Source organism: Colletotrichum scovillei (genome assembly GCF_011075155.1).
Source record: "Colletotrichum scovillei strain TJNH1 chromosome Unknown Contig00003, whole genome shotgun sequence".
In the NCBI taxonomy this organism is placed as follows: domain Eukaryota; kingdom Fungi; phylum Ascomycota; class Sordariomycetes; order Glomerellales; family Glomerellaceae; genus Colletotrichum; species Colletotrichum scovillei.
This window is the reverse complement of record NW_023336261.1, coordinates 1,727,489-1,743,852: the sequence shown is the minus strand read 5'-3', so window position 1 is coordinate 1,743,852 and position 16,364 is coordinate 1,727,489. Positions and strand designations below refer to the sequence as shown.

At 55.2% G+C, this 16,364-nt stretch overlaps 4 protein-coding genes across 4 annotated transcripts; 1 reads left to right on the top strand and 3 right to left on the bottom strand.

Moving 5' to 3' along the window:
• Nucleotides 1-185: 185 nt before the first annotated feature.
• HER10_EVM0004849 (uncharacterized protein) lies at nt 186-2,045 on the bottom strand. Its single transcript, XM_035474480.1, has one exon. The coding sequence runs from the start codon at nt 1,987-1,989 to the stop codon at nt 301-303; it is 1,689 nt and encodes a 562-aa protein (XP_035335977.1). The 5' UTR covers nt 1,990-2,045; the 3' UTR covers nt 186-300.
• Nucleotides 2,046-4,013: 1,968 nt separating this feature from the next.
• Nucleotides 4,014-5,102, top strand: HER10_EVM0006510 (uncharacterized protein; the record flags this gene model as incomplete). Its single annotated transcript, XM_035476093.1, has 1 exon — nt 4,014-5,102. The coding sequence occupies one exon, from the start codon at nt 4,014-4,016 to the stop codon at nt 5,100-5,102; it is 1,089 nt and encodes a 362-aa protein (XP_035336130.1).
• Nucleotides 5,103-5,799: 697 nt separating this feature from the next.
• Nucleotides 5,800-10,989, bottom strand: HER10_EVM0011783 (ABC transporter). The gene is made up of 3 exons (XM_035481203.1): nt 9,705-10,989; nt 8,380-9,645; nt 5,800-8,328 (listed from the first exon to the last, which is right to left on the bottom strand). Exons 1-3 carry the CDS (start codon nt 10,258-10,260, stop codon nt 6,089-6,091), a joined length of 4,062 nt encoding a protein of 1,353 aa, XP_035336612.1. The 5' UTR covers nt 10,261-10,989; the 3' UTR covers nt 5,800-6,088.
• Nucleotides 10,990-13,654: 2,665 nt separating this feature from the next.
• HER10_EVM0012844 (fic/DOC family protein) lies at nt 13,655-14,725 on the bottom strand (the record flags this gene model as incomplete). The annotated part of the gene is made up of 2 exons (XM_035482225.1): nt 13,655-13,987; nt 14,066-14,725. The coding sequence occupies 2 exons, from the start codon at nt 14,723-14,725 to the stop codon at nt 13,655-13,657; spliced, it is 993 nt and encodes a 330-aa protein (XP_035336703.1).
• Nucleotides 14,726-16,364: the final 1,639 nt, after the last annotated feature.

Here is a 16,364-nt window from a genome sequence, read left to right as displayed (position 1 = left end):
GACCCCCTTTGCGTTAGCATCTCCATGCCAACATTATGGACGCAGCGGAGAGTTATTGACCAAGCCAGGCGTGAGCGTGAACATGTGACTCGGTACATCAATGAAGCCCCGGAGGATGCACTGGTGATAGGATAGAACCTTCGTTTTTTTTGGTCTACCTCTCAAAATCGCAAGGCAACGAAACCCACGTCTCAATAATTTGGTCAATCTGGAGACAACATGAACATGGCCACCCAATCTAATCTTATCCAACACAACCTAAGTCCTCTATTCCCAACCCAAGGTACTGGCGTAACTTTCCTATTCCTCCTCCTCAATGGTATCCATCTCCTCCTCGTTCTCCACCGGCTTCTGCGCCGAGCGGGGCGCCGAGCGGGGCGCCGAGCGGGGCGACGACCGAGGGGAGGGCGAGCTGCCAGAACTGCTCTCGCTGGGTGCGAGTTTCGCTTCCTGGAGCTTCCGCCACAAGGTGCGTGGGATGCCTTCCTCGCCACTCTCCGTCGAAGTGGACTCGTCGGATCGGTTCTGCTGTCGACGGCTGGTGGAGGGAGGGTTTGCTCGGCTTTGTGAGTATTGCGCGCCCCAGTTGGCCCGCGGAGAGGGCCTGGAGCTCAATGTCATCGACGATGCCGGGCTGTCCTCGGTCGGGAGGATTTCCAGCTTGTCGGCGCGCTCGTTAGCCTTGCGACCCGCAGAAGCCAGGAGCCTGGTTGCCTCGTTCTGCTGAGCTCTCATCTTCTCCTTCGCCTCTTCATCTCTCTTCTTGTCATAATCGGCCTCTATCTTATCCAGCGTGGCAAACGTAGAGTACTTCCCAGTCGAGCCTTCCTCCGAGCCTTCCTCCAGAGGGCCAAACTCTTGCACCAACCATTCCTCGAACCGCTCTTTCGACCACTCGGCGTCGAACCAGCCAATGTATAGCTCCATACCCTGGGGAGACGCTCGTTCCATTGGGTGAGGGGGGTTGGGAAGCCACTCGAGACAGTGCCGCTCCCTGCCGGGGCCTTTCGCATACTTTGTCTTGCGCCATACCTTTGTGAGGGTGAGATCGAGCAAGACGGGCCGCGGTTCATCTAGCTCGCGTACACCGGTGACTCCCCCGTGGTTGCGAAGGGTGATGATGACGTTTGCCGGGATGAAGTCGGCGTGTTCCACGCTGATGTGCATGTGGACCACGAGTTGATGGAGTATCTCGCGAAAGGCCTTCAGCCGGAAAGACTCGGTCAACTTTACCTTCCTGGCCTGGATCGTGCCTGCCAAGCCGGCGAAGTCGTGGAAGATGACCTCTTCGGTGACCGGGAGAAGATAGCCGTCGTCTTCGTCCCTATCGCAAAGCTCTTCGATGGCGTGGCCCTCAATGTACTCCATCAGAACCAGGCCGGCCTCCCTGTGCTTGTCCCTGCCCATCCTAAACCTGATGGCCCAGGTTCCGTAGTACTGGGGGATGAGGTTGGGGTGACCGGTAATTGTGTTCCTGGTTTCCTGCTTCTTGCCCTTTCCCTTTGAATCGGATGGAGGGGCTTCGGGCTTTCCCCTGTCGTAGAGGTACTCGTACGCTCCGGACTCGCGGCTCAGGAGCTGCTCGGCGAGAACATCGTTCCCAACCAGCGCAGAGAGGACTTCATTGTCGCCCGGGAAGAACATGGGATCGAAGATTTTGGCGACGACGTATCTTCCCGGCTCCGGGAACGGGGCGTGGGACGGTCTGTATTCAGCGGGCTGTTTCGAAACTTTGCACAGCAGGACTTGAGCGCCGCCGCCGATGCCACCTGATAGAAGCTTGATGACTTCAACAGAGCCGCGTGTCTTGGGGCTGTGAGCCTCAGGATCGAAGTCACGGAGATGGCCCTCTGGAACAGCCAGTTTCGGTGGATTGTCGTAATGATCCAGGCCATATGGATCGACTACCTTGTGGGGATAGAGCGTCAACGTTTTTCCTTCATCATATTTGGCGAACTGCGAGTCCATGAATCTGTCAAAAGCGGACATGATGGGCAGTATCGAAAGTAAGGATGAGGAACGGATAGAGGCTGAGATGGAGTGAAGTAAGGATGAGGATAGAGGCTGAGATGGAGTGAAGTAAAGATAGGTAGTAGAGGCGTGGTCAGAAGAGAAAGATAGAGTGGAAGTTGAGATGGAGTGAGAGTTGAGGTGGAGTGGGAGTTGAGATGGAGTAGGAGTTAAGATAGAGTGGGAGTTGAGATGGAGTGGGAGTCGAGATAGAATGGGAGTTGAGATGGAGTGGGAGTCGAGATGGAATGGCAGGATGAGAGACTGGGTGCGGGTGGCCCCAATTGAGGATTTGGGCGAAGCAAACGGAGATATCTCCTTGGTGGCTTGATTTTGCTCTCCAAAAACATTGGCTGTGTGGACATGCCACAGTCTGGGTGCCGCTGTATTCCCACGTATATACTGCAACTTTAAAAAGTTTTCGCACGTTACCTCACCGTCCGCCCAGATGCAGCCAGCCATGAAAGTTACACAAAGGAAGAGGAGATCAATTCAGTTACCAGATCTCTTGGTCGTTACCCCACTTTGACATCTCAAACCCATTAAGGTACCTTGGTCTGTTTGTCAAAGCACGGCCGACAATGTCATTTGTTACCACGCCAGAAGGCAGACAAGCTCAGACAGACCGCAGCGGTGTTTTCTCTAAATGTGCGCAAGTCTCATCTCGTCAGGATGCGGCCAGGCAAGTGACAGCCCTGGCGCCGGTGATGGCGGTACGACGGCTCGCAGCCTTCAATGCGGGAAGGAAGGACCCTGCGCATGTGACGCGATACGTTGAGATGCCGCGATTGCTCTGGAGGCCCTTATTGCATTGCGGTGCAGTGACTCTTACGGAATTGCTACCGGCAGTCGTGTACGAGCGCTGCCTTGACTTACCGTTGATCTTGTGGGTGTCGATGGCCCACTGGATCAATTGCCAGCTATTGTGTTTCGACTTGTCGAGTTGGATGCTGGACTCTTCCGCTGCAACCCGTCTGCTGCCTATCATTTGTCGTGTATTATTAGACTACTCGTGTCTCTCGTTTGTACCAACGGATAGGTCGGCCTTGCCTAGCAGAGACACGTCGTAAGAGACAGGATCGTGAATACCAGACCCGCTTCAACTCGGTCACCCTGGGCTTCATAAATCGCCAGGTCAGAAAACGCTGATGTCTACCGTGGTGATAGACAAGACTAACACACGTGGGCGTGGTGGATGGCAAACATCTGCGACATGTGGAATAGACGAGACGCGTCCCGGCATACCTCGTCCTGCGCGGCTCACCGTCTCTTTGTCTGCCGCCCAGCGAATCGTGATGAATTAAGTGCCTGAGCCCATCCCAAGGCTGGATTTGAAATTCTCCTTGTCTTTCATGTCTGTAAAGGGTATGCGCAGATACGGATGCCAGCCGACAAGTCTCACCGGTTTTGGTGGATTTGGTGAGATTTTTCGCTTCTATTTACTATTCTTCGTTCTGTTTGCTATTCTCACGACGGGGTCTCTGATGGTGACGTTCACTTGTTTTCCTTTTTCTTCCAGTTTGACTACGTTTGAGGGGAGTGTTGCGACTTACTTTGAGTATCTGTCTTGCAAACCCTCAGGCTACGAACACGGAATTCATGGCATGGCCAAACAGCAGGGCTTTGAGTCCACAGACGTTCTCAAGATAGGAAGGAGGTTGCCCGGCGTCAAAATCTCCTCGTTGCCAGTACTTACCGCTTTCTCATCTTAACCCTACCGAACCTTTCCGCAGGCCTTCTCGCCAACTTCATCTCGCCATCGTCACCTTCTTGCAAATTTCACCTTCTTGCGTATTTCACCTTCTCGCCAATTTCACCTTCTCGCCATCGTCACCTTCTTGCCAATTTCACCTTCTTGCCATATTCACCCTCTCGCCATATTCACCTTCTCGCCATATTCACCTTCCCGCTAGTCTCTCATCGTCATTTTATCTGACTGTGTAATTCGTCATCCCAAACCTACTACGACTGGTACCAAACATTCACTTGAACCCTTGTTCGCAATGTCATCCGTACCGCTCAGCACGACAGATGCCGTTTTCTCGCATGAGCACCGTCTCCCCCGCTATCCTGTTGGAGCCCGAAAGACTACTCCAACATCCATCAGCTACACAGCAACAACTCGGACCATACCGCAAAACGTCAGATTAGTGGATATATTCAAATACACTCAGCTTGCAGAGGATTACAAGGAGAAGGTCCTGGGATCGGATATCAACCAGCACCTGGTCGTCGAGGGTGGCAGCGTCTTACAGAGGAACGCAGAGCAAGACAACGTGGTGCTTTTTCATACCCATATTGCCCACCCGACTCTGGAGTGCCTGGCCCATATCATAGAATCGGACACCCACGACGTCAAATGCACGTGGGAGCACCAACTACGCCTCCCGTCCATCCCCAAACCCCAGCCTCCCGCTGCCGCGCGCGCCGCCAGCGGCGAGGCCAAGAGCGATGCCGACAAGGCGACGACGAGTATCCGCAGCACCAGACCGACCAAGAGAAAGCGGATCTCGTCGCAACACAGTATCCGAGTAAGCCCTGTTGCCGGGTCGCACGTCGAGGTTCGCCCGGACATGATTGTTGTCCTGGATCCCGCAGACGCCCGAAAGATTAATCTCAAACAAGCGAGTCTCGAGGCGGAATCTGTATGCATCACTTGCGTCGAAATGAAGCGGACGGGTGTCCTGGCCTCCCGCGTCGACAACATCAAGGCAGCAGCGGCACCTCTCCCCCTCCCGGTCGCCGTTCCTGACTGCATGAAAGCGCGGGGTTCGCAGGTGAATACGCCGGAGACGATCAAGCTTGATGTGGGATCGAGCAATCTCTCGAAGCTGGGGATTTTGTATTGCCTTACACACCGGGTCCGGGATATCGTGCTCTCGGAGTTTGGGATCTCATTTTTTTTGCGATTCCCAAATATGCCACTCGACCTTCCTATCAGAGAGCTCTGGGAACACGGAGTTGGTGACGTAATGGAAGTGGGTATACTAGAGGAAGGCGATAGTGAGAAGATGCGGGCTGCCTTCCTTGGCGCCAATATTGAGGCTTCGAAGGATCTCCAGGAAACCGGCCGTTTCAACGTTGGGTTGTGATGGCTATCATTTTCTCAGGAACGCAATAGACAGAGGACTTGAAGATGATATGTTTTGCATTGAATAGATCAAAATAACACACCCCACTAGGCATCTTTCCTCAGCACTCATCCCCATTCTCGTCTCATTCACTCACGAATAAGAGGTGCATTTCAAGCGTGTGTAGGTTACACCAGGAGGAAAAGAGACGGAGGCAAGGACGAAGACAGGGATAGAGATAGAGACGGAGAGAGGGATGGAGATAGAAATAAAGAGACTAAGATCATTGATAGAGCGCCTAGTATGTCAAGCAGCTCCTAGCTATGATTGTAATTTTCCAGGCTTGTATCGCAGAGAGGTTATCGCTGAGCAACCTCCGGCTGCCCAACTCGTTGTCTCTGGTCTTATTTGATGGACGATTTTGCACTTTCCTACTGCCGTTCAAGAAAAGTGCATTCACTAACCGCGTGTCCACCAAGTCCACATTCCCACCAACGCCACACACCACCTCGGCCATGTTAGGGCGTGCTACTAATCGACTCGACGTCTTAGCACCGACACATACAACAGGATGCAGTCCCGGCAAGGCCAGGCATCACATCCCCACCGTCTAGCTCAACCTCTGTCCCGCCACCACACCACATACAGTCACACATAGGGAGCAACGCAAGCTTTTGAAAGATTGGAATTACTTCTAAGCGAGTAGGTACTCCGAGTACCCACGGAGGGGAGTCTATTCTCTCAACCCTGCCCATTAAACCAAAGGCTACATACAATACCCCGACATTTCTCATCCATCTAACCCCCTTTTTGTTTCGACGTTGACGAACGTCTTTGGCAAATCTCTCTTCTGAACGAGTCAAAACGCCAAATGATGCAGGAAAAAAAAAAGACATGGACCAGTGTCATGATCCGGATATCTCTAGAGGCAACGCAATGAGGCCTCAGCAAATGCAGCACTCGCGACAAACCAAATAAACAACTTCTCACGTACACCCGTTCCACGTCTAGCTGTTCTTCTCCAGGGACTGGAGGTTGACCAGCTCGGCATAGCGGCCATTCTTCTTCATGAGCTCGGCGTGCGTGCCTTGCTCGACGATGCGACCCTGGTCAAACACGTAGATGATGTCGGCCTTTTGGATGGTGCTGAGACGGTGCGCGACGGCAATTGTCGTGCGGCCCTTGGCGGCCTTGTCGAGGGCAGCCTGGACAACGTGCTCGGACTCGGAGTCGAGGGCGGATGTGGCCTCGTCGAGAAGCAGGATCTTGGGATCACGGATGAGGGCGCGGGCAATGGCGATACGCTGCTTCTGACCTCCAGACAAAAGAGCGCCCTTGCTTCCGACAACCGTGTTGAAACCCTCGGGCATCGAGACGATAAAGTCGTAAATGTTGGCCTCGCGACACGCAAACTCAATGGCCTCGTCGGTGACCTCTGTGTGGGCACCGAGCAGAATGTTCTCCTTGATTGTACCCTGGTACAGGGTGGGCTCCTGGCTGACGAGGGCGATGAATGAGCGGTACTCGTTGACGTTGAGCGTGCTAATCTCCTTGCCGTCGACAAAGATGGCGCCGGAAAGCGGATCGTAGAAGCGCTCGAGAAGGGCAATCGTGGTAGACTTGCCGCAGCCGGACGCTCCGACAAGTGCGACATACTGGCCGGGACGGATCACCAGGTTGAGTCCGCGGAGGACGGGCTGCTCGGGTCTGGTCGGGTACCGGAAGTGGACGTCGCGGAACTCGAGGGTGCCGTCGACGGCGTCGAGAGAAGCGCCTTCCTTGGACCAGGTGTCGATGGTCGGCTTGCGATCAAAGAGAATCTTGAGCTCGTTGGCAGCCTGGTGAGCCTTGCCCATGTCGGGAGCAAACGAGAAGATGGAACCGGCCGACTGCGCACCAAAGATGACGGCAGAGAAGCAGACAAAGAACTGGAACATGTTGTACTCTCCATTGGCGATGAGCGTACCACCGTACCAGAAACCGAGGGCAAAGGCCAGGAACATGAAGGACTGGGACGCGGCGAACAGCAAGCTTGACTTGAGGATCGAGATGAGACTGGCGCGCTGTTGGATGGCCAGGGAAGTCTGGTACTGGCGGATGACGTCGTCCTCGCGCGTGAGCGAGGCGACGGTGCGGATGGCCGAGATGGCCTCGGATGCGTAACTCGCCGAGTTGGAGTAGGCAGTCTTGGAGCGGCGCTGGAAGTGGGCGAGCATCCAGAAACGGAAGAAACCACAGCCAATGAGGATCGGGATGGTTGCAGTACAGACGAGGGCGAGCTTCCAGCCAATGGCGATGGCGAGCGCCAGCGCAGCAACCAAGGTTGTCGTGACCATGAGCAGGGTGCCGAGGGTGACGCCGCTGAGTCCGGCCAAGTGGGTGGTCTCGGTGGACAGGAACGAGGTGAGCGCGCCGGCCGTGTTGGAGTCCTTGTCGAAAAAGGCAACGTCTTGGCGAAGCATGGTGCGGAAGGCCTGGTCACGGACGCGGTGGATGAGGCGCTCAGAGCACTTTGCAAAGGCGATTCCCTGGATGACAAAGGCAATGAACTGGACGCCGGCGAGCATCAGGTACATGGCGCTCCAAAAGTCGGAATCCTTCTTCATCTGGTGGAGGGTCTCCTGGGTGGTCTGCGGGGTGATGGGGACCGACAGGGTCATGATCTGCTTGGCGAAGAAGACGGCTTGGGTAGGGTTGCCGCCACCGCAAATGATGGAGAAGAGGAGACCGATGAGCATGAGCTTCCACTCCTTTTGGTTGAACGAGGCGATGAGCTTAATGAGGGTCCACAGACTGTACTTAACCTCGCCATCGTCCTTTCGGTTCTGGAGGGCGATGCTGGACAAGGACTTGGAGGTGTTTGTTCGCTGCAGCTTGGCGGCCATGTTGTCTTCCGGGTCGGCAACGTAGCCCTTGTCGGAGGCGCGCGAGGCTTTGCGGATGATCTCGTCGTCTTCGGCGTCAATGGCTTCTTCCTCCTCGGCGTCCATCTCGTTGACGCGGGCAATGTTCTGGGCCGTGACGAGGTTGTAGTAGGCGCCCTGCTTGGCGAGAAGGTCGTTGTGGGTACCCTGCTCGACGATGCGGCCGCTGGACATGACGACAATGTTGTGGGCATCCTTGATGGTGGACAGACGGTGGGCAATGGTGATGGTGGTTCGGCCCTGGGAGGCGACTTCGAGAGCGGCTTGCACAACGCCCTCGGACTTGGTGTCAAGGGCAGAGGTGGCCTCGTCGAGAAGCAGAACTAGGGGGGATTAGCAAAGGGACGCAGCTAGGAGGTGCAGAGTCGACGTACTCTTGGGGTTGGACACGACCGCTCGCGCAATGGCGATGCGCTGCTTTTGGCCACCGGAAAGGAGGAAACCGCGCTCGCCGACGTTGGTGAGATAGCCTTCGGGGAGACCGCTAATGAAATCGTGAGCGTTTGCCATTTTCGCCGCCTCCTCGATGAGCTTCTTCTGCTCCTCCTCGGACGCGTTCTCGTGCTGGGTACCAATGAGACCGTATCGGATATTCTGGTAGATGGTGGTCGCGAACAGAGTGGGCTCCTGGCTGACGAGCGCCATTTGCTGACGCAGCCAGCGCAGGTTAAGGGTGCTAATGTCGTGGCCGTCCAGAAACACTGAGCCGCGGACGGGGTCGTAGAACCGCTCGACGAGACCGACAATAGTACTCTTGCCGGAGCCCGAGGCGCCGACTAAGGCCGTGGTCTTACCCGCAGGAATGGTCAAGCTCACGTCGTCCATGACCGTGACCTCTGGGCGAGACGGGTAGATGTGCTTGATGTTCTCGAGGCGGATTGTGCCCTCGACCTGCTCGAGCTTCGTTCCGTCGTCGCGGGAAGGGTCCAGGGGAGAGACGCGGTCAATGGTGTTGTAGATCTTGGCGGCCGCCGCAATGGCAGTGGTGAAGGCCTGGACGTTGGGAGCGACGTTTCCGAGGTTAAAGGCACCAATCATGATGGACATCATGATGATGAGAATGTTGGACAGCTTGATGCCGTCGTCGATGAGGAACTTGCTTCCCTGCCAGAACGCGAGACCGTAGTTGAGGTACAGAATGGTCATCATCAGCGCGACCATGACGCCAATGGCGGACTTGACTTTGTAGCCAAAGAACTCGGCCTTTGTGAGGTGCGCATCGTACTGCTTGGCAAGGCGGTCCTGGGTGCCAAAGGCGACGGCGTTGCGGATGGAGCTAATGACCTCGTCGGCCAGACTGCCTCCGTGGGCGTACGACTCGATGGACTGCTTGCTGTACTTGACGATAAAGGTCGAGCCGCCTCCCATGCTCAGGAGAAGGGCGACAACGGTGGACAAGAGGATCAGGGTGAGCTTCCAGTAGTGGACGAAACCAATAACAAAGGCCGAGATGAAGGTGGCGATGGCGGCAAGCGTGAGGCCGACCTTTTCCGAAATGCCGTCCTGGATCAGGTTGGTGTCGGCGGTGATTCGGGTCGTGACCTCGCCGGCGCCCAATTTGTCGAAGAAACCAATATTCTGGCGCATGCAGCTCTGGAGGTAGTGCTCGCGGATCTTTGCGCTAATGTGCTCTCCCGTGTCTAAATTTGGTCTTGCGTCAGATTTAAACTCACATCCTCCCGTCGGGGCGCAAACTTACAGATGAATCCAACCGTGGTGATGTACTGGCACACAAAAACGCCAATGGCGAGGTAGACAAAGTACAAGACGAGGCTCGCCATCTCGCTGTTAAAATCGGCCTTGGACATCGTGCCGGCAAAGTAGTTCTGAAAAGTGCCCTGCAGGTTACCAAAGATGACCGTCATGAGCGGCAGTGCGGCGCCGACCACGATGGAGGTAAAGGCGGAGATGGAGAGGATGAGCAGGTCGTTGGTCGAAGAATACCGGTACAGGGTCATGATGCCGGCCTTGACTTCGGGCGTGAAGACCTGACGCTTGAGGATCGCGGCCTCATTGGCGGGCAGGTGCTCGTAGGGGTCATCGCTGGGGTCTTTTGGTGCGATAGCCTTGGAGTCGGCCTTTTCGAGATTGCTGGTGATGTTGGCCGTCTGGTTCTTGGGCTGGATCGATGCATCCACTTCGGTCGAGTCACCATGGGACGATGCCCTGTCAGAGTGGCCGTTGCTGGCTGTCTTCTCAGCGACCTCTGTTGACTTTTCGCTGGCCCCGACGGGCTTCTCGTTTTCGAGAGACATGCTGGCGCTGTGGCTCCTGACAGAGCTGTGCGCAGTGTGTGGAGAAAGCTTGTTGCGCCGGTATGCGCTGTGCGCAAGCTGGTTGGGATGCGATTGTCGGGTTCCTATACGTGAAGTGTCGTCGCTGGTGTGGCTTGTATATTATGGCTTGGGCGGGTTGGTCCGACGACGAGATCCGAATCGTTCTCCCCCAAATTACAATCAATCCTATGATATATAGACAGACCAGTGAATGGAAGGGCGGAGAAAATCGACCACGGCGAAAGCCAAGAAAGAATTTGCGGCGATCGGAGTCGGGATCGTCGTAGTCGCGCGCAGACAGGCGAAAGGGCGGGAAAACAACACCAGCAGTCGATTTGACGTGCCTCCCTCGACAATTAATAAAAAAGGACGAGGACGGATAGAGAAAAGAGGCGTGTTCCCACTCGGGTTGCAGGCCAGGATAGGGATTAGTGGAATTGTCGCAAAGGCGTGGACTGGAGAATAAAAAAAAAAAAGTACCCAGGACCTTGGCGAGGGACGGACTGGGGTGTGCACATTTGATATAGATGGACGGCGGGCCTAGTGGTAGGACGTGACCGGGGTGGCACGCCGCAGGAGAGAAGGAGAAGGAGACGACTACTAGCACAAGGAAGAAATGGGGGCAACCGGCTGGGACGAGATTCGACGGAATGCAGCCGACCCGTTCTGACCTCGCTCTTGTCAACTTCCCGAACTGTGACTAGCTCGGTTCCTTGCGTACCTCTACCATGCCCGAACCGCGCCGCCTACATGCGTGTTTATCGTCCATCTCATGTTGACTCACTGGCCCGCCGCTCATCATCAGACGAGAGACAGGAACGGGGAGGAACTTTGGTACGGTTGGCTATGAAGAGGAGCACTTGTTTCGTGCGATCCCTTCCCTCTTGGGCACGCCGATATCAATGCCGGTGACAGTCATCCGGGAACGATCCTATCTTACTGTGGTAGATTCTATAGGGCTCTCTCATCCCCTACGTTAGTTGGTGTGTACATGGTACTCGTACTGGTATACGCAGTACTCACATTGGCCTATTCGGTCTTGCTAGCTGGGTTCGCAGGGCATCAAGTGCGAAGTGCGAGCTGTGGGAGCCGCAGCAGGTTGCAACGCACTGATGATTACAGCCAAGGTTGTGATACCGCAGCTTGCGCAGTAAACCAACGCTGCACATCGGGCCTGCCCCGGGGTTCAAGAGCCAAGAGGGCCGGGATTCAACGGTTGGCGCACACAGCTCTACGGATACCTCAGGTACGGATACGCAGTACTTCATTGTTCAGCAAACTCCGTAATGCTAAGAGTTGGACACGTTGTCGGCAGGCTTCAGCTCTCTCCTTCCCCTTCTCCGCTCCTTCTTTCCTGTCTTGGTATACTTTTGCCCAGGCCGCCTTCCGCGAGATATTCTGGGGAAAGAGCCTTGGAGACGGGAGGCAGGTACAAGGTACAAAGTACATGCACGCACCTTAGTCAGACGCAGAAACAGGCAAGCACTGCGTCGTCTTGTGAATCGACGCTACCGTTTTGTGGACCTCCTCCTCACCTTCCAAAGTTCCTTTCTTCAGACTCGAATGATTACGATTAATCCTTCGTATCTCGCTTCATCCACGTCCCCGATACGCCTCGAGATATACGTGTAATGGACCAAAGTCAAAACTCAGCTTTTACCGGGCCCCAACGCTTCCTACCAGCAACCGATCATGTTTCGTCCGTACACTCGACCGTGTCGACAAACAATCCCAGCACGCCGGTCCAGCAATCGAGAATGAACACAGTCTCGGAGAAGCCGTGCATTGGGCTTCCGACCTGCACGTCATGTTCGGATCATCCACCAGCCAAAAACAATGGTAGGGAGCTGCTGTTGAGGTAAGCACTGGCGAGCAGGTACATGCGACGGCGTACTTCGTACCCGTCCTAACCCGTTCTGTCTCACCGTAGTCCAAGTCAGGCCCGTGTCTCGCTGCCGCCCCCGGTCGAGTCAGCCGGCGTGGTAATACCCAGCCCAGCGCCTCGCTTAACGACCTACGCCGCTACGCTTCCCCCCCGCCAGCAATACTATTCTGCGGCTTTGCCCCTCCCTCGGGTTTCTTCAGCAGTCCGAATTCCGATCCATTTCATTTCCTATCCACGGTTCCTTGGACAGCTTCCAGAACATTACGGCGTACCCATCCCTTGCTGCTGCTCTTTCAGCTTGGAGGGGTGTCGCTACGTGTTACAGCGAGTATACCCCGCCATAAGCACACGCGCACCCAACGAACAATCTACCGATACACTACGGAGTATCCTTACTTTGATGACAATAGTAATCTCTCTCATCTTTCGCCCGTCTGACGGTGACAAGGGCATGGCGGGCCGGGTCCCTATCCCACCTATGTCCGGACCAGTCTTGAGGCGCCGGCGATAACGTCCCCTCGGGCCCCGATCCTATGGGTCTGCGGAGGGGAGTGCGAGCGATTCAATAGGGGGCCCAGCGGATAAACCGTAAACGGTCCTTGGCCCTGGGGGTCGGGTATCCGTGCCGGGCTCTTTCGTTCCGGCGGCTGGACGATTACGACGCTTCATTACTCTGCCATGGGCGCCGATGTCGTTGAGAACGAGATACGAAGTGCAAGTGCTTACAATCTAAAAGGTACAGAGTTTGAACTGCGATTCGTGATGGCTGCCAGGATTACGCTTCGGCCAATGGGTCGTCTTCCAGAGTTGTGGACGGGACGATCTGGACTCGGCTCAAAGTTCCCTCACTCTTAGGAGCGGTGTACTGCCGCCGTCTCCTATGGAACAGGTCGTCTCAAACACCTGTTGGTTTAGACGAGCTGCTGGATTTCAGACTTTGAAGGGTCCCCGCAGCTCTCTCACGCTCACACCAACAGGGGTGAGCCTTGGACAGAACGCAGATGCTGTCATTGATCGAGGTCTCATGCCACCACAAAGGCACGCGTAACGTTTGAATACGCGGGCTCGGATATGGTCGATTGGAGATGGTGATTGATTACTAGGCAAACTAGGTACCTGGACGACAGACAATGCCAGTCGGATCGCGGAGTGCATTGTCGCCGCCGTAGCTACTGTACTAGTGATGGGGGCCTCACGCTAAACTAAATCGCGGCCGTAGCACAGCTACTCTGTCCCGTACGGCGGGTATTTTGGCGCCGTCCCCCGATCGGCCAGCCAGGCCGTATTTGCTCGCATTCTCTTAGCAGATGCGAGCCGTCGCTTGTTTCAACAACCCACTATCCCACGGCGGTCAGCAATCGTCGGTCTCCCGGGACGCCACAAGACACCGCCAAATTCTCCGAGCCCTACCCTGACCGGATGACTTCCAAAGACGTACCGCAACCCCGGGACGGATCAAACGTGGAGTGGCAGTGACACGTGTGCCATCTACATCTTGAGGCGCGCGGAAGCCTGGTGCAACACGGCCAGTTGAGCCTCAAGCACCGCTGTTACGAATTCCTCCGGTTTGCCTTGGCTGGCGCCGTCGATCATCCGCAGGTAGTCTTCCCGCTGTAAGTTCCGGATGACGACGGGAACGTAGCCCTGACGCGCCAGGTAATCCTGCTTGACCATGCGACTGGTACGCCCGTTGCCATCGGGAAACGGATGAACGAGAACAAAGTAGGCCGTCATCTGACAAGCCAGGATCAGCGGGTGCAGCGCCTTTTCTCGATGTTGCAGGTCTCGCCATTGAAAGAACCTCTCCATGCAGGCCGGGACCTCTTGCGGGTACGGAAAGATTTTAAGACGATTGCTGCGAACGCTGATGGGTAGATTACGGTACTCTCCCAGCGGGACTCTCGATCCCCATACCAAGTTGCCGCCAGCCTTTTTTGAGTCTGTTCTCCAGGTGTCATAGGCCGACTCGGAGTCTGTGTTGACGACGGACACTACGGCGAGGTCTCGTACTTCAGCTTCGCATAGTCCCGCCGTACCAGCCTTGGCCGCCGCGTTCTCTGCGATCCATTGCGATGCGATGATGTGGTTCTGCAGCTCATTCGTAGCCGACTCGGTGATATCTGCGCCTCTTGGAGTAGTCCACGCCGTCACAAGTCTGGCAAGCTCGCTGCTGGGCGTGGAGGCCAGGTCAACTTGTTCAAGGCCACCTCGCAGGCGGTCGGAAATGCGGATCGCGTCTGTCACTGAAAGAGGGTTGTTTTCAATCATTACGGACTGCTGGGCGTACTCGGCAACCAGGGTTTTCCCCAGGTCCATTACTGGCAGTCTCCCTCTGAGGTGATCGATTTCATCCAGCAGACCAGTCATTCTCCGCTGCACATCGACGTAGCCCATCTTGAGGCTGTTGCCGGGCATAAAATAATCTTCCCATACTCGTCCGGAGCGCGCCAGCCTTTCGTACTCGATGGATCCTTTCTGCAAGTGGGCGGCTGGTTTGTAAATCTTCTTGAGCAGGGCAAGACGCGCCTGCTGCATGCTGGACAGAATCCGATTAGACATGGCGAGGTACTCAATATGTTCAGCAGCTTTGCAATGCTTGGATTTTTGTAAGTTGGGGGTGCTGATCAAGGGTGGTCCTGGTAGGTTGCATGGTGATTCATCCGGTGTGCATATGTCTTCACAGGTCAACCTTTTTCCAAGCAACGGACGCAGAGGTGAACCTGCCTGAACACACGAACCTTGTGGCATCCGAAGCGCGCAAGGTGTTGGCATTTGACACGGAAAACCATGGGTCAGCGCTCGCAGCTCCAGAGTCTCTTGCCGATGGATCGCCGTCGTCGGTGCCGAGTTGGCGAGATCCAGGCGCCGCTCGAAGTCTATCGCACACGACCGAAGGCTCTTGTTTCTGGTGTAGTCGGAGCTGTCCTTGTCGGTCCCCTTGATCATGCCATACCTAGAAAACCGTTGAGATGCGGGTGCAAGAATGGGTTCATAGTAGCAGAGCTGGACCGAAGTCGAATGCCCGTATGACGAACCCCAACATCAGCCTCGGACCACGTCCAAACAGGCGGGACGTCCACAGGCCAAAGAAAGGCTCTGCGGAGGCCCAACGAGGCAGGAGGGGGAAATGTACCAGAGCACGGCCCCCCGTCCCTTTTCGCTATGCATATGTTGGAGCCTGAAAAGAAAAGAAGTAACGGGTAGTGGAAATAGTCGGACCTGCATTATCTGATCTGAACATCAATCAAAAGCTTCCTTGTCTTGATGGACCAAATTTAAATGCCGAGAGGATTTCCATGTTCCAAAGGTGCGGCTGACGCGTTCCCACCGGTCGTCGTTTGACGGCACCGTCTAGACAGGCGATGCTTGGTAGGAATCGCATGTATCTGGGACACGATGAAAAAGACGAGCTGAGCTGCGCTTGGCGCCCGAAACCGAGCCGAACGCGAGACGGTATCCATGTCGGGACCTTGGTCTGGTTCTGGTCGTTTCACTGGCGGACTGATTGTATGGAGTACGGAGTAGCTGTGGGGAGCTCTGGGGCAGAGCGGCATTGACTCAGGTGAATCCGTAGGTTCCCCTTTTTTCTTATATTGGAACGACGCGTCTCTACGATGCGAGATCCGTCTTGTAGAAAAGGATGTCTGTCCTTGATACTGCGAGATCTGCCTTAACGTGGAATTGGTGGTATCTTTGCTGCCCCCTCGCCCGCAGAGCGAGCTTCATGCTGATCTGCCCGTATGCTTCATACTAAAGTATCCGTAGTGTATTTGTAGAAACCAGAAGCATGTGGGGCCGTATCTAGCAGCTTAATATCCACAAGCCCAAGCGTGCCAGCCTATCACGGTGAGCAGTGATACTGTAAAATGAGATTAACTTCCCTTGGTCGGAGATTCGCTAGTCGCCATCATGCAAAATGAGCCTCCAGGCTCTGGTTCGAAGTCAGCAAAGGTGTGTAGAACCATGGACAAGCACCGACCCTGGAGGGAGATGTAAATGTTTGTACGTAGTAATAAACTTTGAAAGTTTGTCTCTGACTGAGTGCTATGCTCTCGCGGCGTACCTCCAAAAGTAAGTCGTGCTAATCAATTTACCCGAAGGAGAAAAAAAAAGACTGTGTCACCCGTCTTGGCGATGCACGACGATGCCTGCCAAGCTTTTTCTTCTTTTTCCTTCTGCGAGATGGGGAAGTCCCAAA

Excerpts from the sequence above, each read along its gene's own strand:
- HER10_EVM0004849 (XM_035474480.1), bottom strand. The coding sequence starts at position 1,989 with ATGTCCGCTTTTGACAGATTCATGGACTCGCAGTTCGCCAAATATGAT.
- HER10_EVM0011783 (XM_035481203.1), bottom strand. The coding sequence starts at position 10,260 with ATGTCTCTCGAAAACGAGAAGCCCGTCGGGGCCAGCGAAAAGTCAACA. Across the intron at positions 9,646-9,704 it reads CACCACGGTTGGATTCATCT|ACACGGGAGAGCACATTAGC; the intron begins GTAAGTTTGCGC and ends GACCAAATTTAG. Across the intron at positions 8,329-8,379 it reads GGTCGTGTCCAACCCCAAGA|TTCTGCTTCTCGACGAGGCC; the intron begins GTACGTCGACTC and ends AATCCCCCCTAG.